This window comes from Lates calcarifer, linkage group LG16_LG22 (genome assembly GCF_001640805.2).
Source record: "Lates calcarifer isolate ASB-BC8 linkage group LG16_LG22, TLL_Latcal_v3, whole genome shotgun sequence".
Classification (NCBI taxonomy): Eukaryota; Metazoa; Chordata; class Actinopteri; family Centropomidae; genus Lates; species Lates calcarifer.
Genome location: NC_066848.1, coordinates 13,944,509 through 13,965,521, shown reverse-complemented (window position 1 = coordinate 13,965,521; position 21,013 = coordinate 13,944,509). Strand labels below are relative to the sequence as shown.

The window sequence follows — 21,013 nt, the reverse complement described above, 5'->3', positions numbered from 1 at the left end:
CAGATGTCAAGAACCTTCCAACACCCAACAGTACTTCAGGCAAGTCCCTGTTTCTTGTTTCCTCCAGTGAATGGATGGAGGAGACAAGGCTACAGAAGCAAAAATCAATTACTTACAATTAAGTCAACCGGCAACTCTTTCAATGTGCCCTAAAGCCACTCAAGTCTTATTTACACTACCTCCAACCCCCACTCCTACACAACAAAGTGACACACACACTACATTCATAGGGGAATGCACACTTTATGAGCCACATCCACTTACTGTGTGACTGTCGTTTTGTGTTTAGTGGTTAAATTATAGACAGTGATTATAACAATCACTGTGGCAATGGCTAAAAATAGAAGTCAAGGATTATTTCAGTCTGTTACGCCTATCTAACTATAAAGAACTGTAACATACAAAATGGAATTTAATTGTACCATTTATTACTAAAGAAAAAAAGACTTTCATTTAAAACCACACAATGTATTTCAATATATACTGGGGAAAAAATTGAGTGAAATCCTGGTGCAGTCTTTGGTGTAAAAACCAATTGAGAACAGTTATTTTTGTAATTTAACTAAACTACCACAGTAGCCTGTACTGTGGGTAGTTTAGCTTATTTCCAACAACTTAAGCCATTCATTCACTCTCTCCTGGAGCATGTTAGTGGGGTAGGGGTTGCATTCTATGAGAAAAAATTCTAAAGCCCAGCTGGGGATGTCTGGTTTTCATTTGAATCAACTCATGCAGTAGAATGTCTTAACATTTTAAAAGCTCTGATACTGCTGACACTGCAATGTATTTTGATCAAATGTCTTGAAAAAAAGTTAAAAATGAGAGTCTGTTAACAATATCAATATATTTTTCTTTCTAAAAGTGTCAAGAGAAGTGTGTGGATTTTAGTGCCAATGAGATGTCCTTGAAAAATCCACACACTGAATTTGGAAAATAAGATCCTTCTATCTGACAATCAATATGTCAAGAAATGCGTATTTCAAGAAATGATACAAATGAAGCTATTTTTCTTCTAAGCATGAATCTGGACACATGGTGTATTATTGATTATCGTCACAATGTGCAGTGATAACTGATATGTTTTAGAGTTAAATAAGAAGTGGTGTTTAGACAAATATAACCACTATATATATAAATTCTAGAGAGGAACAATTAACAACAGCTCTGAGAAATGAGAGAATGAGGGCACAGGACCAATATTATTAGATTCTGAAGAAGCTTGAGTAGTATTCTCGTTTCATATCGATTTTTGCTCCATTAGCTTAAATAAAAATCGTAAGAGACACCTGAGCTCAGTCCAGAGCACACCAGTGGAGAACCATTTCTATAGAGAGCATGTTATAAACAGCGCAGAGGGGGACCACAAACCTTGTCATTGACACAACAGTCTGAGTGAGCGCGTGTCTGTGTGTGTGTCCGTGTATGTGTGTGTATGCCTGCCAGCTCCTAGTCTAGCGCTATTGTCTAACAAGGTCTAATTAGCACTATGGCACAATGAATTAGCATAATTATGCAAACAGGGCTCCGCTAAAGGCTTGGCACAAGGGGAGGCTACGGGGGGCACCTATTACAACACACACACACACAAATGCACGTGTGTGCGTGCACACACACTCACACATACACATACACAGTCACTAAGAACACTTAGACACTACATGCAACACATTAAACACGCAAACATGACTGATAGATCCACTAGATAACACACACACACACCTGTCCAACGCTGCAACAGCAAGTGACAAGAACACAAGGCTGTCACGTACAGTGATGAGTGGCTTATTTGATAGGCCATTTATGTGTCGAGTTCAGACTCTAAATACTGTATGTTACCATGCTGACATTTAGAAAGAAAAACAGTCCCCATACCATGACAAACATCAGATAGACACACAGAAATGACCAGCTAACTGTACCCCCCTCCCTACTGCCCTCCCTCACAACAGTAAACATTCTGGGCTTATAGTATTTACCAGCAGGGGTGATAGGTGAAGTCTGTGGGAGATAATAGGGATGACTGAGAGGCTGAAAGGCTAGTAGCCATTCAGACAATGACAGCTGTAGTGAAGAAGGCTCTATTAAGCTTCATTAGGATGCTTGGCTCTTGATTACAAACACTCACACAAAGACACACTAATGCAGGAACAGGGAAAGCATTGCTCTAAATGAGACTGAGCTTAACTGCATCTATGGCTTCCAGCGGAGGATTCCAAACACTGAAACATGCAGCAAAGATAATTTATTCCTGTTTGTGCATGTGTAGTGTTTGTCTGTCACTGTGACCTTTGCCAGCAATTTGAACCCAACAAGTAACCCCACAGCCCAACAAGCCTCTTACCAAAAACCCTGCAATGTCAACAAGCTCTACCTAAGCCCTCTCAAACACACACACACACACATGCATACACCTCCTCTGATGCATTCTTAGTCACCCAACCCCAAGGGCCTGTATTGTGTCCAAAAATCCTGATCCCTAGCAGGAAACAAGCACCCCTAAAACCCCAAACAACGCCTGCACAAAGCTCTCTTACAAATGCCCCCACTGTCAGCTAAAGAACCAGGAAGGTCGGAGGTTCAGAGTTCAAATAGTTCAAAGTGATCAAGACCAGTCTAGAATAGGCCTAATCATTCATTGAGGATATATAATGAGTTACAAATGTAATTCCATGAGTTCTGGGTGACCACCAGAGGGGGTGATTTCTATTTGGATACCTCATCGAGTGCAAATGCAAATGAAAAGAGCAGCAATGTTCTGAGAACAAAGGTAAAGTCATAGAAACTAATTTCAAAAATAATTGTCAATATGTTTCAAAGACGGATTATGATGTGCCATGTGATCAAAGCTGATATCGAGTTTATCAAGCTCAGATACATTCAGGTATGAGACATACTGGCAAATAACAGCAGTAAAAACGACCCGGTTGGACCTGCTCTGACATGAGTTCTGTGTGGTATGTTGGTCCCTCAGATCAAGTCATTAAAGTCTTCATTTAATTTTGTGAATTTTACTTTAACTTTTTACCTTGATTTCTTTGTGCCCAATGTATGCCCTGTGTAACAGTACCAAATGATAAACACAATTCAGTAGGTCATAAATTATGCCAGTGTTCTCCTTTAAACATCAGCCCAGCTGTATGCTTTCATTTGGGCTTGAATCTCTCTTCAATATTAATACAATGTTTATCAAATCTGGTCAGAATAGGCCCGATATTCCAGTATGTAGTCTGAGTCTTCTCAGTGACACGATGCCATCTCTACAAACACTCTCCATTTCTTAAAACATCTTCATTCAGACTTTTTGCTCACTCCTCTGGTCTTGAAATGAAACCATTGACTCCAGCTTATCGTCACCTTAAGAAACAACATATTGTTCACATACGTGCACAGTGCTAGGACAAACACAATAGCAGGGAGAGAGGGTCACGCTGAGAGGGGGTAGCAATTTTAAGCTGAGTCCACACATTTTGGAGGTAGTGAGCTAATCCGGCTGGGCTTTTTAGCCTGCTATTCAGGAGGACAAGGACCCCTAGGATTTGGGCTTGTCCACACCTCAGGGGTGGGGGATTATCAAGATAGAAGGAAAGGTGGAGAGGGTGAGATGGTGGGCAAAGTGAATGTCTTTATTAGTACGACTGTGTAGGTTTTTTCAAGCATAAGTGTGTGGTTATATATCTTTGTGATGAGCACACATAAGTAGGTGTGAGTGTGTGTGTGTTTGTGTATTTAGAGGGGATTCTCTCTGACTCCCACCCCCAAAAATATACCCCTGAGCTCTGACAGGGTCACCTCTGGGCCTTTCAGAGCCTCCTCTCAACCAGTCCTAATTGATCTCACGCATTACTAGTCCCAAACATGGGATGGAGAACAGGAGGGAGATGGCTAGCTCATTGTCTGAGGAATGAGGTCCCCTTTGCTAGTGGCTCTCCACTCCTTGCACGCACACGCATGCACGCACGCACACACACACACACACACACACACACACACACACACACACACACACACACACACACACTCCACCTCTGGCATGCCCACCCACCATCTCCCCCTTCTCCCTCCGCTATGCTCTCATCTCCGGCTGTGCTAATCCACCAGCCAAGTCAGGAACTCAGTTACCCATCTGGCCGAGCATGACTCCAGCTGGGAGGAGAGAGGGATGTGGAGGGCTGGAGGGGAAAAAGTGGAGAAATGATGAGAGGGGTAGATTGAGGAAGACGGATGGGGTGGGGGGGGGGTATTGTAAGGGAAGAGAAATGAGGGAGGATCTATTTACACAAGTTAGTGCTTTATAGTGAAGGAGGAAGAGAAAGACAGAAGAACAAAGAGAATTAAGCATCTGCAAAACACAAAGAGCAGTGGAAGCTGCTGGAATGCCACAAGGCAAAAACAGGACGACCTCTTCTTTAGCTCTCTCGAAAGAAAAAAGTATTGATCCTATTGTCTCCTTGTAGAGAAAGGGGATTATCCATTCTAGCAGGTTGGAATGAGAGCTACCACTGAGCTCTGTCATGACTTATATAGTCTGATCCCAGTGTGCAGTGAAGTAGCCTCTAGCCATGGCCTTCATCTCCGACCCTGACTCTTGTGGAGCCACCTGGCTGGTAAACAACGACCCATGACCTTCGTTATAGATGGATCTGCACAGAAACAGGTTCATTATAAATCAAAAAGGATAGCAGCAAAGGATATTGTCAGTGGCACAAGCCTCTGAAGCTACATCCATATTTATACTTCCCATGTTTTTATCGCTGCATTATCACATTTGTCACTGTTGTTTCTCATGATCCTGTGTTAATACACAATATTTTATACTGCTGAAGTGCACTCAAAGATCAATTTCCACTAAGATGGAGAATAAAGTTGAATTGTATTATCACCAATAAGACACTAGCCAAACTACATTGGTAATACAAGAAATTACATCAGATTTGCATACTATAAAGTACTTATAACTGATTAGAATTATCTGCAATCTCATTTCAAAAAAGGAGTAGCTGTACAGAACAGAATAAAACTGAATTAAACTCAACTAGAAGTAAACTCAGTCAACCTTCACAAAAGCTTCACCGGATGAAGGTCAGCTCTTGGTTTCAGATGATGTTACTCCACTCCATATCATAGAGTATGTGCAAATCTCAGTTTGAACCTGTGTTCTCTCCTTTCTCCAAAACCACTCATCGCTGTCTAGTGAAGCAATAAGAAGACTGCAAAACACTTTGCTTCTAAAGGACATTTGAAGGTAGTTGGGAGGAATGAGTACATGATGAACCGCTGTAAAAGCCACACAAGAGACACACTCCCAGCCAAAGAGATGGAATCAAACCACCTACATCAAACCATCAATCAAACACTAACAGCACGCAGCATGAGGCTAACCCAAAGTTGTAGTGTGTGTGTGTGTGTATGTGTATGTGTGTGTGTGTGTGTGTGTGTGTGTGTGTGTGTGTGTGCGCGCATGTGTTTCTATGGGAGGGTCAGGGATAAGAGCAAGGGGAGAAGTGTGGATAAAATAAACTCCACTGTGAACACAATTACACTCACACTTGCATAAACACATTACAAATGACTTGAAGTTGTAAGATAAAATATGTACTTACAAACATTACCAGTGTTGTCAAAACTGTTGAGCACTTCATTAACTCTAAGAGGCCCCAGGCTATCCCTGAGAGACAGAGAATATAAATGATAATACAGCCATCTGAGTGAATACTATGTTGTGAAACAAGACTGAGAATCTTAATCATTCATATATCATTTTAAACTTAAAGCTTTGCACCAAAAGGAAAGTATCAAAGGGCGAGAAAGGATTTAACATTTCATGTATTTACAAATCCCTACATGAATGATTTACAGACGATGTGTTTGACTGAATTAAATTTGTCAAACATTTGTTACTTTAGAAAATATATAAACAATTATTTCTGTAAATCAATGACTCTCTTCAGCTTCAAGTTTAAACATGTTTCCAAACACTTTCCTCCTACGTCCATGTCTAAACTGTCGTAAAAAAGTTGCATTTTTAACAGCATTTCAATCACTATATTTCAACCACAAATTCTTGACACCCTTTGGTAATGTTGTAGCAGCATGACAGTGTATAAACCGGAACCTGCTCAGCTCTGATATTTACCCAACTAGTGTGTGCTCTGGTATCATGTCATTGCCCCTTGTGTGGTGCACTGTCACCATGCTTTATCTGTGCCAGCATGAAACTAGAGTCTTGTGTGAGTCCATTCAAGTGTGTGTACCTGAGTAAGGCACTGTACTCTGGAAAGTAGACACTTCTGTACTCCACCCACTGGTCATCTGAGGTATCACTAGAGTCTTGTGTCACAAGCCTCATCCTGCTGAAAAGGTCAAACGTGGCGAACCTGCGAACGGACGCCTGTTTGACCTCTGGACTGTCCACCTGCTTCTGACGCAACACCTGTGAGAGTTGAGAGGGGAAATAAAGGGGATGAATTCTAATCTCGATAAAAGAGCACAGCCTTTAACTGCTAGATGTTCTCATAAGATGTGCTACTTTTCAGTTAAACACACAAAAGGTCCCTCCAGAAGGCTATAATATGAAGTGGAGGTGAAAGATGTTGTCAACAAATTTTATATTTCTCATTTTAATGGGCATGTTTGGTCTTCACTTGATGTCCAAATAAAGTTCAAAGAACAAAAAAGTTCAAAATTTAAAGAGTTAATTTTACCAAAAGTTAAATAGACATTTGTCTGTGTTGTTGTAAAACTTAAACCAACTTAAACTAAAACTACATAACTGTAGAGTTAAACATAATGCACAGAACAAATCTGCATCTTTTATACTATATACTATATATACTCTCTCTCTATCTCTCTCTGTATATATACATATATACACACATACACACAGAGTTTATTACTGTGCCAGTATGAATAAGTGTAGAATGCAAGATGAGGCCACTGCAGGGAGCTTTTCTTGTCAGCCAAGTGTAACATCTGTTTAATGCCCATCTATGGGTAAAAAGTAAAAGCCCTACTTTTACAGCTGCTGCTCTTGTGTTTACAGGGTTCTTGTACATGGATAACTGATGGGTTTCTGTGGTCAGAGGAGAGACATAGATTCCAACTAGGAACAAGGTTAAAATGATCAGTTATACTGTAGTTATAGTATAAGTTATGTGTTGTACTATAAACTGTATAACTTCAGCTTTTGTTGAAGTAGCCTCTAGTTTTCCCTGGTATAGTCTGAATCAAAACGTTTGCATATTTTTTCATCATCAAATCTACTGCAGATAATGTAATGTAGAAGTCTCATGTAAGTCCCATTCAACATGACCTTGTAACATCTGATTTTATTCAGTGATTTGCCATGCCAAATAGGAGGCAGTCTAATTTGTTTTAAGGCAACAACAGGTCTTGGATTTAGCCAGAACTGAAAGAGACTGTTGACAGGGTGTGAATAATCTGTCAATCATATTTCAAGTCCTGAATCACACTTCAAGTCCTGTAATGCAACACAAAACGTATATTTGTCTGTATGAGTCATATTTTGCTGAATGAGTGTTAACATAAGCTGCTGTAACTGTCAAAGGAAAGATGATATCTGGTCTTGGATGCAATGTTAAAACAACCAGTTTTATAGATGTATTTTATTTCTATAACACTACTACTAACTAAAAACTGTGCTGGTTCAACACTGAACAGTATTGAAAGGATGAGCCTATTAGCTGACTGGTTAAGGGGAAAAAAGATTCTAACGGAAATACAAAATCCAGAGATGTCAAACAACACATTTCACCCAGAACATTTAACGCATGTTAAAACGTGTCCGCAGAATAAGTCTAAAACCACGAGAGAGGTTTGCGCTTGCTCTTGAGGCTAACAGTACCTGTCTTAGTAGAGTCCACCTGGCTCGGGCGACATCAGTAGCACCACAAGTCCCAGCCCGGGAGGTGTGGGAATCAGCTGCGCAGGTGTCTTCATTAATATTTTTCCTCGAAGGCGAAGCCGGCTCGGTCTCTGCTGCAGCACCGGTGGAGTCCTTCTCCATTTTATCTTCGAAGTTATGGGCGAAAATAAATCTGTAAACAAGTGTACTGGCTGCAGAGTTGTCACAGTTATCGGTAGCGATGTGGCAATACAAAAATAAGGCTTTTTCTGTAAACTACACCAACGCAGAAATGATCGCAGACATGGCTTGACTATCATCACCTGTTACACCCACAATGGATGCATGCTACTTCCGTACACTTTTGGCATGCAAGACATAGCAATTGATTGTCGAAACGCTAGATGTTCAGTGGTGGGCATAAGATTCCAATGGCGCTGTCACGGTCATTTCATTTAAACCGAAATTATGTCTGTTCACGTCGGCCTCCAAAATGTTATTACAAGTAGGAGATATTGGAAATTTCTGAGAGCAAAAATATCTCTTACTTGATGAAAAAAGATATAGGCATGTATACTAATAGTTCACAGAAGAGCTTATTATTACTTAAGGTAAGAGGAGTAGCAAATTTAAACTATTTATCTGGTGTGGATTGGATAGATGGAATACCAAACGGGCAAAGTGGGCAACTGCCACAGGGCCCCAGACCATCGGGGGCAATAAGAGCCTCAGGTTTACTCCACAGAGTCGACACTGCACAGTCTACACACTCTACGTGTCTGAATTTGATTACTACAGCCTGGCATTGCTCACTACGTCATCAACAGCGGGCTTTATTTATCAAAACATGCACGTGCGAATTTCCTCGATTCTCTAAACGGTTCCTAATGGCTGAGTTGATTGGTCTATATAGAGAAATAATAAACACTACAGGTTGAAATTCAATGATTATTTGTCATGTGAAACGTGTTTACTGTTGTGAATATGGCCGATGGTTCCTGGCAGTGACAGTTAGCTACTTAAAACCATATAAACATACAGCTATCATCTGTTAATTTAGCTAACTGACCATTAGATCTTTGTAATGGCCGTTGTCTCTTCTCTGCTGTGTTCATCAGCTCGTTTTGTTGTTCGGTTTCGTTTACGACTTTTGGAGCTCGCTGCTTGCAAACGGATAACACGGCTCTCCTTGTCCTCCCAACGTTGTTACACGTCGGTAAGGGTGTTCAGTTAACGTTAAAGATGCTGTTTTCCCTCACCTTAGGCTTGGTGTAAGATTACTGACTGTTAAGCTATCTCGTCGATAACGTCAAGTCATTCATTATTTAAAAAAGGGTGTCTTTTCACCAGGCTGACAAAACTGGTTTTGTACGGGGCCACAGATAAGGACAAGGGGATGAAATTTGAGCCCCTTTGGCTGTGGCTCACTGAACTAACACAGGAATAAACTACAGAGAATTGACATATACTTATTATTGTTACTCTTCACATATTACAGATCTAGTTTGGACATCAATAACAGTGAAATAACATCAACACACTAATTCACTGAGTGATTTACAAGCTACCATTCACTTATTTAGAGGTTCAGTGTCTCTCTACAAGGACACAAGAATCTTTACTGGAACAGCAATGGCCCTTGCGATTGGAGCCCATGTTTACAGTTTTAGTCTTTTCATAATTTATAAAGCTGTTTTATTTCAGGACACTTCAAACTCATCAGCTGATCATCTCAGCTCTGGACTTGAGAGGTACAAGGACTTGCAGAAGTTTTTCAACAGGAGACTGAAGGCAACATACCGCAGGTTCTCCAACATACCTGATCACTCAGTGGTAAGGCCTGCTTTAGTTTGAACCAATTCATTGCTATGATTTGAACTGTAATTGTGATTTTTTGCATAGAAACAGTATGATATAATGACCTTTGTACATTTGTTATACATTTCTGTGTTGGGGTGTTAACTTCAGGCATTTGTGAAGTTCCACATTATTTTAGTTCACTATGATTTCTCTTGTCATAGGTCTGTGGCCATCACCATGTGTATTTTGTTGAAGGTGATGGCATCTACAGAGTGGACAAGAGACAGGGTAAGCAGAGAGAATACTAATGCTAACTACTTTTTCCAATATAATCCCTAAACCCCACATCTGATGTTTAACTTTAGTCATGTTACCACTTTTTTGTGAATGGCTTAGTTTTCTCTCCCTGTTTGTAGGAGATCTGGAGCCAGAGCAGGTGTTAAATCTAGGACAAATCTCTGGAGGAGAGGAGAGGACAGCATTTAAGAATGGAGAGAGGAAGCAGAGGTTTCAGTGGACCGTTCAGAGAATACGTTTGTCCCCACAGGAGAAGCATCTTGCTGCCACACTAAAAACTACTCACATAGAAGAGCCAAGGTGAATCAAACAGAACAGAAATTACCCTTCTTTTGGCAGCAGTATTTTTTTTTTCTTGTCAAATTTTAAGCTTTTAAAATGACTGAATTAAAAAATATGTAATTGTGCCATGACAATCCAGGTGTGTGGTTGTGAGGCTTCAAAGAAGAACTTCTCCTCCTTTGGATACCCAACACATCATTCTCACATTGGACAAAGTCTTCAGCTTTGGTATGTTTTAAATAGTTAGTTAGCACTTGTATGTATGTATGTATGTATGTATATATATATATATATCAGTAGCAATAGCAGTAGTATTGCACAGGCTAATATAAAATAATATTTTCTATGTCTGCATTGCTAAAGAGTGGGCCACAGATGAGGTCCTGTTTTACACAACTCTTGAGGGTCTACGTTGCAGCAGAGTGTTTCGTCTGGACCTAACCTCCAGCAGAAGCAGGATAACCTCTGTGTTTGAGGAAACACGGCCTGAGTAAGTGTAGTGTAAGTAATGTAACATCTAAGCTGTCTCTGCTCCCACACGGCCTCTAATTGAAACACCACATCTCCCCAGTGTGTTTGTGGAGGTTGTCCTTTCCAGGGACCGACAGATACTGAGCATCAACTGCAACACCAGGACCAGTTCAGAGGTGCTCCTAATTGATACAGCAACACCCACTTTAGAGCCTCTCCTGGTTCAGCCACGGCAGCTGGACCTCCTGTACCACGTTGAGCACTGGAGAAGGAGGTTGATCATACTAACTAATGCAGGGCCTGGACAGGAATATCAGGTACAGTTTGCACAATACATATATAAACACAATCTCTTTATAGGCTGCATACATTTAATAGAAATAAGATGGAATCAGTGTTCACAGTTGCACTTAATTGCACTTTATAACCAGAGAAACCTGCGTACATTGTCTTATCATATGACCAACAAAACAAAACTGCTCTGCCCATATCACACATTACCAATGGGTGTCTGTTCTACATCTGCAATTGTGCTCAAGCTGAGGGTTGGCTGGTCAGGATGAAAGTTGTTGCATTACATAAACACACAGAAATGTACATGTAGGATACATACTGTAGCTGAAGTTGGTCCCTGATTGCAACTTGATTCTGCTGTGGTAACTTAAGTATTACATAGGAAAAGATGCAAATAAATGTTCTATGTTTTACTTACTACTACTACTATACTTACTTACTATACTTATATTTTTTATTTTCTCAAGTGAGGATTTATCCCTCTGTATGCTCACTAGGTGGTACAAGCCCCTCTCTCAGAGCCATCCATGGTCTCCTGGGTCTCACTGTTTGCCCCTGGCCCTGGCACTGCAATCAAGGACATGGATGTGGTTGGAGACCACTGTGTGTTGACTGTAAGAACACCAGCTGATGAACTTGCCCTGACTGTGGTCCCACTGACCCATCCCAAGAAAGCATATACTGTACAGGTCAGTGTGTCAGAAAACTCTTTGAATTCCTATTTCTTTATTTTTATGTTGCTTCTTTCTTGTAGTTATGTTTTTTATTATTATGTTTTACTCTTTTGTATTCATCTCTTATACTCTTATATTTCTACGCACATTACCAAGCTCCCCCCCTGGGCTTGTGCCATTGAGACCAAGAAACCAGGCTTGGCAGAGCAACGTGAAGTGTTAGAATTCCTGATCTCATCTCCAGTCCACCCACCGGTGCCCCATTGCCTGTACCCCGAGGATGGGCTCCTTTTATCAGAAGATGGGTCCTCCCTAGAGAACCAGGGCAATTATACCACCACGCGCTTAAAGGCCTGCAGCCAAGTGAGAACACTTGACATATAAGACACACACACACACACACACACACACACACACACACACACACACACACTGACACAGTATCAGCAGGGAGGTAAGCATTTTGTATCAAGATTCAAGTGTCCACTGATAACGCCCTTTTGGCAACTACCTACCAGAGACAGGAGTGCTCAACAGTACACACTCATGATGACATTTGCAAAACAAGATCATTGTCAGGATCATTTAACACTTAGTATCATCTACCCATCACAGTCCATAGTCTCTGCCTGTCCTCTACAGGATGGTACCTTGGTGCCAGTGACACTGTTTCATGCAGTACCTGAGGAGGGTTTGAGACAGGCGCCACTGCTGGCCCATGTCTACGGAGCTTATGGCAGAGATCTCCACATGGAGTTCTGCCCAGACAAAAGGCTGCTGCTGGAGCAGGGCTGGGCTCTGGCCTACTGCCACATCAGGTAGCGTATCACCTCTCCAGCAGCCTAAAACTTACTTAATTGACTCAGCAGTTTATTTGCCGATGCAAGACTTGCTTTATGTAAGTAATATTGAGTGCGTATCGATGAAGCTGATGTATTGATGTTAAAGTGAAGCTGTCCTTTACCTTTATACCTCTCAGAGGTGGAGGAGAGCGGGGTCTGTCCTGGCAAAGACAGGCCCGTGAAGAGGGGAAGCAAAAAGGAGTGGAGGACCTTCAAGCCTGTCTCCAACACCTATTCTCCTTAGGATTCTCCTCTCCTTCACTCACTGCTCTTACAGCCCACAGTGCCGGGGCTGTGCCAGTGGGAGCACTGTGCAACAGACACCCACACATGATGCGGGCTGTCACACTGCAGGTAAGATGTTAAATCACTGCAGATTTGCGTGTTTGTTTGCACGTTTTTTGGAGTGCATCACTTTTAGTGTTATTCTGTGTCCAAATGACAAGAATATTGAGGACAGTGTCATCCTCAAGGGCACTTTAACTTAGAGTATATTTACCAACTTGTTAGGGTTAAATATAGATTCTAAAAAACACCACATGAGCTGACACACATCTCAAGTCATGTCTTTTCCTGGTTTCAGGCTCCATTTCTGGATGTGTTGGGAACAATGGAGGATCCCAGCCTGCCTCTAACTTTGGAGGATAGAGAGGAATGGGGGGACCCCATAGGGAACCCAAAACACAGACTCACCATCACCTCCTACTGTCCCCTTTGCAACATTACTCCTCAGGTATGGAGGGGAAGTTAAAAAATGTAGCTGTAGTTTTTTGTGCATTGGCTTGAGAGAACTATGTCATCCTTATGTGTTACGACTTACACCAGTAATTTCAGTTACTGAGTTTGCTGCCTACTTTAAATGTCCCCATCTTAGTGACTGAAGGATTGTGACTTGTGATTTTTGAAGGATCTCAACTGTAATGAAGATTTTTTTGCATTCTGACATTCAGTCCGACTTTGGTTACCATGTATTTTTACTCTAATTAAATTTGCCCTGCTTTGTGAATTGGCATGCAATACTCGATAAGTCGACAGTTAATTCAGGCTATGCTGAAAACCCATTTTAAATTCCCATGGCCCTCATTTTGTTCCACAGCCAGAATATGAATAGCACTGGGTCAATTAATGGTTTTCAGGCTTTATCTGAAATCTATCCAACATAAAACCAGAAGCTCTGCTTATATAGTCCCATGTCCTACTGACAGCTAATTTGAAAGTACACCTAAAGCACCAAGACGTTGATTTTAGGAGACACTGAGGACTATCATTAATTAATAACTTTTGCTAAGTACTCTAATAAAACTAGGTTGTGTGTATGTGTGTGTGTGTTTTTGTGCTTGTGTGAGAAAGCGCTACCCATCGATGCTGCTGACAGCCTACAGCAGTGATGCCAGGGTTCCTTTGGCAGGTGTCCTCAAGTACACTGAACAGCTAAAGAAAGCCATTCATACATACTTGACCACAAATCCAAAGTCAGGTATGTACACACACACACACACACACATTCACATTCACTCTCTCTCTCTCTTTCTTTCACACTCACATACTATCAATCACTTGTTCATCATGTAGATGCATATGTGTGCACCCATGTATGTTATTGCACAAAGTCTCAACATTGAAACCAGTTACCGGTTTTAATGCCGTGGTTGATCGTGGTGTTTGTTTGAGCTCATCTTTATGTGGGGGGTTGTTTGTCTGTTGGTGCATTCCAGCATAGATTTTCCACTTGTTCCACTTTCTTTTAGGCATAATTTCTGCATCATCAGAGGTTTTAGTAGTTCAGGGTCAAGTCCCAATAGTAGTGTCAGTGTGCATGTCTTAAGAGGCAGCAGTAACAGATGTATAGCTGTCTGTCTGGGGAAAGTGCTATCAGAATTTTAAGTTCATGACCAAAGTGTAGCATAGGTCACCTTGTAGTATAGTATGTGTGTCTGTCTGTGTCTGTGTGTTGTGTCTGTGTGTGTGTGTGTCAGCTAATTGCTCTCATTCCCCCCAAGACGGGCTCTTTCTCCCTCTCACTCATAATCTGCCTTCACCACATTGGTGGTACTCCTCTTTACATCCCTCTCTCTCTTGCACTGCTTTTACTCTTCTTGTTTCAAATGCACACATTATCTCTCTATTTCACCCTCTCTCACTTGTCTGTTGTTCATACACACATACACCAGGCAGCTTAAGTGTCTATATGTGTGTGTGTGTGTGTGTGTGTGTGTGTGTGTGTGTGTGTGTGTGTGTGTGTGTGTGTGTGTGTGTGTGTGTGTGTGTCTCCCTAATCTGTCTCTCTCTGTTCTCCGGAGTCTTTGATAAAGTGCTGATGGCATAGACACATGCAGGCGGGTGGGCAGGCCCATTAGCATGGTAAAGAGATAGTGTATCAGAGCAAGAGATTAGACGCCACAGACTGGGAGCTGTCAAGGTCAAGACCGCACTTGTGAAACAGCCAGTACCACAGAGACAGGGAGGGGGGATAATATGGAGGAGGTAGAGAGGAGGGAGGGCAATATCAGATTGGAGCAAGAATGAATGAAAGGAGAATAAAGATAGAGTCAGAAGAGGGAGAAAGAGAGAGAGAGAGATAAGATTTGGGGCAACTGGACAGAGGGAGAAGGGGAGCAGAGAAAGTGGACATACAATAAGAAGACAAATGTTTGAGAGGAGGTTTTAAATATTAGAGATCTTCTTCTCCCCCAGTCTGCCTCTGACCCCCCTGTCTCTTTGTCTCCCTCTTTCTTTTAGAATGTGAACCAGCACCAAACATAGTTCTGAATATCCAACCTGGAGCAAATCACCTCGGACCAGAGGACTTTGAGCTGATGCTGGAGGAGGTAATTCACTCTTAAAGGGAACTGGAAAAGTTTGAGTCTGTAAAGTTGAGCTTTTTACATGTGTTTCGAAACACATCCCTTTTACCTCTAGCCACGTGGATAAAAATGTAATTTTAACCAAGATTTTGAGTATTACAATTGCTGTGGTTTATTATTGCAGTGATTACAAGTCATTTGTAATAAACAGTAGTCAAATCTGATCTAAGCATGATCTGTCGAAGGAATCCTCAGTAGGTACCATGTTATACATTTTGAATTTAAAATGTAGCCCAATTCTTTCCTCTCATTGAGAACAAAAACATCAGTTGATGGCTGCAGACTGAGAAATTTGACCTCTTGTCTTTTCTCCCCAATACAGGAAGCCCTCAACCTAGGATTTCTGTACACCGAGCTGAGCCTGGACCCTCCTCGGGCTCAACGCAAGAGGAAGAGATAGCATGGCTATCAAGAGGTGGTCTAGCATCAAATGACAATGATCCAGTGAGAAAGAGAGGACATCAACAGTGAAGACTGAAATCTGCAATGGACCACTTTATCATATGACAGATGCCTTACAGAGGAGATGCCAAAGAATGTTTATGATTTGACTGTTACTGTGATACTGTAATAGCTGAATGCCATCGTCCATTCATGTCAGCATTTATAAAGTATGTCCATGGCCCCCAAATAGCAGGCCTTCTCAGAGATATAGCACTGTTTGGGGTGGCTGGGATGAAACCGAGTGGGGGAGGAGTACTGAATCACCAGACCCTCTCCCACCTCTGTCAGGATACGAGACTTTTGCAACACCTTTCCATCGTTGACTTGGTTTGTGCTCATAAGCACCTTCAGCTCATCTGGCAACTCAGGAATAGAGGAGAGGTCTGTGACGGCAGATTTATCACCAAAGTTAAGCACCATGAGGAAAGCTCGGTCAAGCCCATCAAGCTCTCTGAGGTAAGAGAAGACACCGGGATCAGCGTGGACGTAGCAGAACCACCCACGGTGAAGGGGGAGCTCTGACTCACGCAAGGTGTTCAGGAAACGGTACTGAGCCAGAACAGAACCTTCATCTTTCTTCTGGACCTAGAAGAGAAAGAGTTACAAGGGTATAATGCAAGCAAGCTCAGGCCAGATGTTCCTCCCAAATTGAACCATACTAAAAGAGTTCTCTACCTCCACATTGACAGTTCTATAGTCCGGGTGTACAGGCAGCCATGTGATGTTGGTTTTGTTGTTAAAGCCTGCGTTCATGTCATCACTCCACTGCATTGGAGATCGCTGGAGGGTCTCGACTGGCACTCTGCGGTGAAAGGACAGCAGTAATTTTGGCACTTAGGCTTCTTCAGACAATGTGCAATTTGACAATGAATATACAGGAATACGCTTTAATGCATGTACATTCAGTTGCCAGTTTATTAGGTACGCCAAGATAAAACTAATCCAGTCTAAAATTCATCAATCTGCCAATAAAACCTATTTATTTATTGTCCACAGACATTTTGTCCTGTTTTGTAATGTCATCAGTTAACCTGGTCATTTTTTACACTGCACTTGTCCAAGATGTTACAGTATTTAATGTATAGTATTTAAATGTGTGTTTTCAGTGTGTGCACAGTACTGACTGCATTATATTTGCCAGCAGGGTCTTGTATCTGACTGTCTGTGACATTAATGTTTTCCATGCCGATCTCCTCGCCATAGTAGGTGGTGGGCGTGCCTGGAAGGGTCAGCAGCAGCATGTTGATGACACGGATATAGGTGTGACCAGAGCTGGAGGCAATTCGAGGCTTGTCATGGTTTCCAACCTGACAGCAGTGGAGGCAGGAGAAATACATAAAGAGGGTGAAGAGGTGAGAGAGGTAAGTTGGGAAGGAAAAGTGCAGGGTTGAGGTCATGGGAGTTAAAGTGACTGGCTGAGACGGAGAGACACTATGGTCTTAGACTGTAACAAAGGAGTAAATGATGCTGCAGCTAACATAAAGCAGTTCACAATGCATTTCCGTCTTTGTGCCAGTGTCCTCTGAGGAGCGGGTCAGTGTCGCTTATATTGGATTTAATGGTAATATTGAACATGTTGAGCAATTTGCACCCTGTATAACAAATAATAATACATAAACTACCCTGTGATCAAGGGAGAAAATGGAGGAGAAACACCAGACAATAAATAATTGAAACTAATCTGAGAGTCTCAGCATCTACATCAAGGTTAACAATATGTGCCACACCTCAGACAGAGCGAGCCCTGATTTGAGCTTGTGATTTTTACGATTATGATGGAGAACAAAAGATCAACCCTGATGGGCCGTAAAGTCCTTAAAAGACAGATTTCAGGGCATTATCCCCATGTGGAAATCCTGTTTTTAAAGGAGTAAAGGAACAAATACATAAATGTGACTCTGCTGACTCACCACCCAGTTGGGCCACTGTCCCTTAGGCATGTTGGCCATCCAGAGGTGGACCAGATGTTGAACCCACAAGCCACTGGTGTTCTGAGGCAGGTCCAGCAGGTAAAAATTAAAGGGGAAGTCACTTTCCTTAACCAGCGGGGTGCTGTAGTACATCATGGTCTTGTCCACCTCCTGGTAATCGTACGACTCCGTCACCATGAACCTGCAGTGCAGCAAGAACTTATGTTTTCTATGATAACATGCAAACTGATCCTCAGCCAAAGTTGGCAACTCATCCTTCTGAACTCTGCTGAATTCTTTCAGACAGAATGCAGGATGGTTGGCATATCATATCACAGTCATTTAACCTTACATCCTTTTGTCAAACAGGTTTATTAATTCCATATTATAATAGAAATTTGTAGTTTGTAATATTTTTTAGATAATCTGGACTTCATATCAATACAGCAAGATTTTAATATTATCTTGGATATTATACTACTTTAATACTTTACTCAACCTCATCATCACCATATTCATAGTTGGGTCAAGCATAATTTTTTTCCTAAGAAAGCATAACATGCAAATGAAAGTTTTCATTATGGGATGTTTATGTCATTATCATGTGTATGAGTGAGAGTGAGCGTAGGTAAGAACATTACCAGTCTCAGTTATTACTGACATTACTGTATGTAACAGTTCACACACCTGTATCTGCCAGGCTCACGACTGTAGATATCCATCTCTGCCCTCCATTCCCTCAGCAGGTCATGTAGCCCCAGCTGACTGGTGGTGTAGTCATGGTGAAGGTCCCACTCTGACGTTACTAACTCCTGGAGTGAAAGGAATATAAGGAAATCTGAGGTAATGTGGCTATTATTAATTTTCTGCCCTCCTGGATGGTAGCTTAAATGTCACAGTCAGGTTATATCTTTCGGTTAATGCAGGGGAGTAGTGGTTCATTCATAAGAAAGTTTTCTCCCTGAGATCATCAACTCCAGCACATTAGCAGAGATCAACAGCATTTTTCTCTGCCCATTGGGATTTAGGAGAGCTTCGGTGTGAATGTATTCCTTTGTCAAGTTAAAGCACAGATGTGCCGTGACAGGCCAGATAGTTGGGGAAATAAGTAGAAACCAGATACAGAGAGAGTAGAGGCCAAGTGATCGCAGACGTTTTGGTTCAGTGATCAAGTACTGAGTACTGTTATACGTAAGGAATGCTCAGTTTTGTGAAAGTTTTGTGCTAAATTTATTTTGTGTATTGTTGGTTGTAATAGTCTGAATAAAAAGGACAAGAAGACAGAATACAGTATAAAGAGACTCAGACAGAAAAAGAAGTCTTATAACATTATATCCACTGAGAAATTAAACCTAATGGGCTCTATGTAATGATTTTAAGGGAAACAGCCCAGGACCTGTTTCAGTCTTGAAAGTTCTATTCAGGGTCAGTGACGTAATACTCAAACTGATAATAAAAACTAAGACCCAGTACATGTGTTGTTGTATGTGGGAGAAACTCAAACACAGGGATAACACAGCAGTGGTTAGCACTATTGACCTATTACTGAGGCAGCAGTGCTAACCACTGAGCTGACATGCTGCTACATGAGCAAACCATTCAGCCAACCGCCAGTCAAGTACTTAACTGGTCTCAATTTAAAGCTACAATTGGCAGTAAACCACTAAAGCTATAATGATAACAGATAGTTGCTCAGTTATGATTGGCTGAACCATATTCAAGGCTGTGGTGCACCTCTCTATATCCCAATAAACACATACCTGTCACTCTATATTGCAATGCTGTGGTTCCATAGTTTTGTAAATGTATGTAGTGGCCTAACAATGACTTCTTTTGTTCAACCATCACTATAAAGCACAGCTTTGCATGGCTTATTGCTTAAAATGAGGAGTCGGGTCAATTTGTGTGCTGCAGCAGTGAGTATACCTCTCACTCAACAGTAAGCAGTCGAGTCAGTCTCAGTATTATAGTGTTATTCTGTGGTGGTAAGTAAATCCCAATGACTTGCTAATCCACCAAAATATGCCTCTTTTCTACTAATCTTGCCTCTGTGAGAAAAATAACTTCAGTCTCCATGGAACAAAAACTCTTTCTTAGTGAGCTTAACTCTGAACATGAACTCTCTGAATTCCAAGAACAGTATATTCTCCATGAGAGCACTGGATGACCTGGCATTTAAGCCAGAGATAAATGATGAATGATACATCATGTACAGTGCGAACTCTCCCACTCAGCTGTTGATTATGTTTGTTCCACCAGCCACATTGGAAAGTACTGCTTCAGTGGAGCAGCGTCTGCCCACAATGCTGCTTTTATCCCTCAGATTGTTCAAATCTGGACTCTGACATGTCACATTATATAATTCAATAAAATCAGTGTATAATTATGTAACTGAATGTTACAGCTAGAGATTGTTAACTAAACTGAACTTTGATCCCCCTAAGCTCAGAGAAAGAAGAGCTGCCAGATGATTTGAGCAGTAGTACAAGTTATTGGTTTGCAGTTTGCATCCTAGACACACCTTACTGACCTTCTGGATATTGTTTGCTACCTTATATTATTACTGAAAGTAAAAACTCACTGAAATTACATTTGATTGGGGCTATAGCGTGGCCTTACAAGAGGTTAAATGTGTTTGGTAGCAGGGCAACACACCTTCTCTTCCATTCGAGATGGATCCATTTCAACTGGCAGATCAGACAGACCTCACCATGTTTGGTGGTCATGCCGAGTAAGTGTGAGGACAAAGAGCTGCGAGAACTAAGCTGGCAGATATTGCTGCCCATCCCAACCAGTGCCCATGAGAGACAAACAATGGTTAGCTGAGCTGAACTAAACTGAACTGAAGAGGCAACACTCACTGGTGGTTTGTTTGGGTCCACCTGTGGTTCATCCCTCAAGTGTGCAGCCTCCAGGATGTGCTTCACTGCGTCCATCCGGAACCCATCCACTCCCTTTCCCAGCCAGAAATGAATAATATCCTGAAATAAAACAATAAAAGTAATTTTAAAAATACTGTGTGTCTACAATATAATTCTGAGAATGTGGACTAGGCTCTTCAGTTTTTCAATCATTTCAACAAGCCTTTCATTCAGCTATAACATAGGACTATTGAGTTTGAACATGCACAATATACACAGAAGAACAGTTTGCCATTCCTTCCATTGCATTTTGTGTAGCATCAGTGAAAAAGATACAAGGGTTAACAGGCACAAGTTAATGTGTAAACAATTATAGCCATCACACATTGCTGAGACAGATTCCACGTGATTTT

At 41.5% G+C, this 21,013-nt stretch overlaps 3 protein-coding genes across 4 annotated transcripts in view; 1 reads left to right on the top strand and 2 right to left on the bottom strand.

Annotated features, from left to right (window-relative positions):
• LOC108896236 (calmodulin-lysine N-methyltransferase) overlaps positions 1–8,203 on the bottom strand; it is a 100,992-nt gene extending 92,789 nt beyond the window's left edge. The window contains exons 1-3 of the mRNA XM_018695272.2: positions 7,862–8,203; positions 6,252–6,430; positions 5,601–5,665 (exon numbers count right to left, since the gene is read on the bottom strand). Coding sequence (XP_018550788.1) covers positions 5,601–5,665; positions 6,252–6,430; positions 7,862–8,023 — 406 coding nt within the window. The 5' untranslated portion in view covers positions 8,024–8,203. The remainder of the gene's footprint in view (positions 1–5,600; positions 5,666–6,251; positions 6,431–7,861) is intronic.
• Positions 8,204–8,684: 481 nt separating this feature from the next.
• On the top strand, positions 8,685–15,846 carry LOC108896240 (prolyl endopeptidase-like). 2 transcript variants are annotated; one of them, XM_018695277.2, is made up of 16 exons: positions 8,685–8,794; positions 8,980–9,077; positions 9,566–9,694; positions 9,883–9,949; positions 10,078–10,258; positions 10,380–10,468; positions 10,604–10,730; positions 10,812–11,028; positions 11,503–11,694; positions 11,836–12,042; positions 12,322–12,497; positions 12,659–12,875; positions 13,105–13,254; positions 13,872–13,998; positions 15,261–15,349; positions 15,708–15,846. In XM_018695277.2, exons 1-16 carry the CDS (start codon positions 8,749–8,751, stop codon positions 15,783–15,785), a joined length of 2,190 nt encoding a protein of 729 aa, XP_018550793.1. In that variant the 5' UTR covers positions 8,685–8,748; the 3' UTR covers positions 15,786–15,846. The 2 variants fall into 2 exon arrangements, with proteins under 2 accessions (XP_018550793.1, XP_018550795.1); XM_018695279.2 differs by lacking the exons at positions 15,261–15,349; positions 15,708–15,846 and having other exon boundaries at positions 13,828–13,948.
• Positions 15,847–15,860: 14 nt separating this feature from the next.
• LOC108896222 (neutral and basic amino acid transport protein rBAT) overlaps positions 15,861–21,013 on the bottom strand; it is a 35,718-nt gene continuing 30,565 nt past the window's right edge. The window contains 7 exon segments of the mRNA XM_051076920.1: positions 15,861–16,414; positions 16,505–16,612; positions 16,614–16,631; positions 16,954–17,136; positions 17,740–17,941; positions 18,427–18,551; positions 20,601–20,720. Coding sequence (XP_050932877.1) covers positions 15,983–16,414; positions 16,505–16,612; positions 16,614–16,631; positions 16,954–17,136; positions 17,740–17,941; positions 18,427–18,551; positions 20,601–20,720 — 1,188 coding nt within the window. The 3' untranslated portion in view covers positions 15,861–15,982.

What these genes read in the sequence shown, in the direction of transcription:
- LOC108896240 (XM_018695277.2), top strand. Translation starts at nt 8,749, where the DNA reads ATGGCTGAGTTGATTGGTCTATATAGAGAAATAATAAACACTACAG. An exon ending in TTTGAGGAAACACGGCCTGA is followed by an intron (nt 10,731 to 10,811) that starts GTAAGTGTAGTG and finishes ACATCTCCCCAG; the next exon opens with TGTGTTTGTGGAGGTTGTCC. An exon ending in GACCACAAATCCAAAGTCAG is followed by an intron (nt 13,999 to 15,260) that starts GTATGTACACAC and finishes TCTTTCTTTTAG; the next exon opens with AATGTGAACCAGCACCAAAC.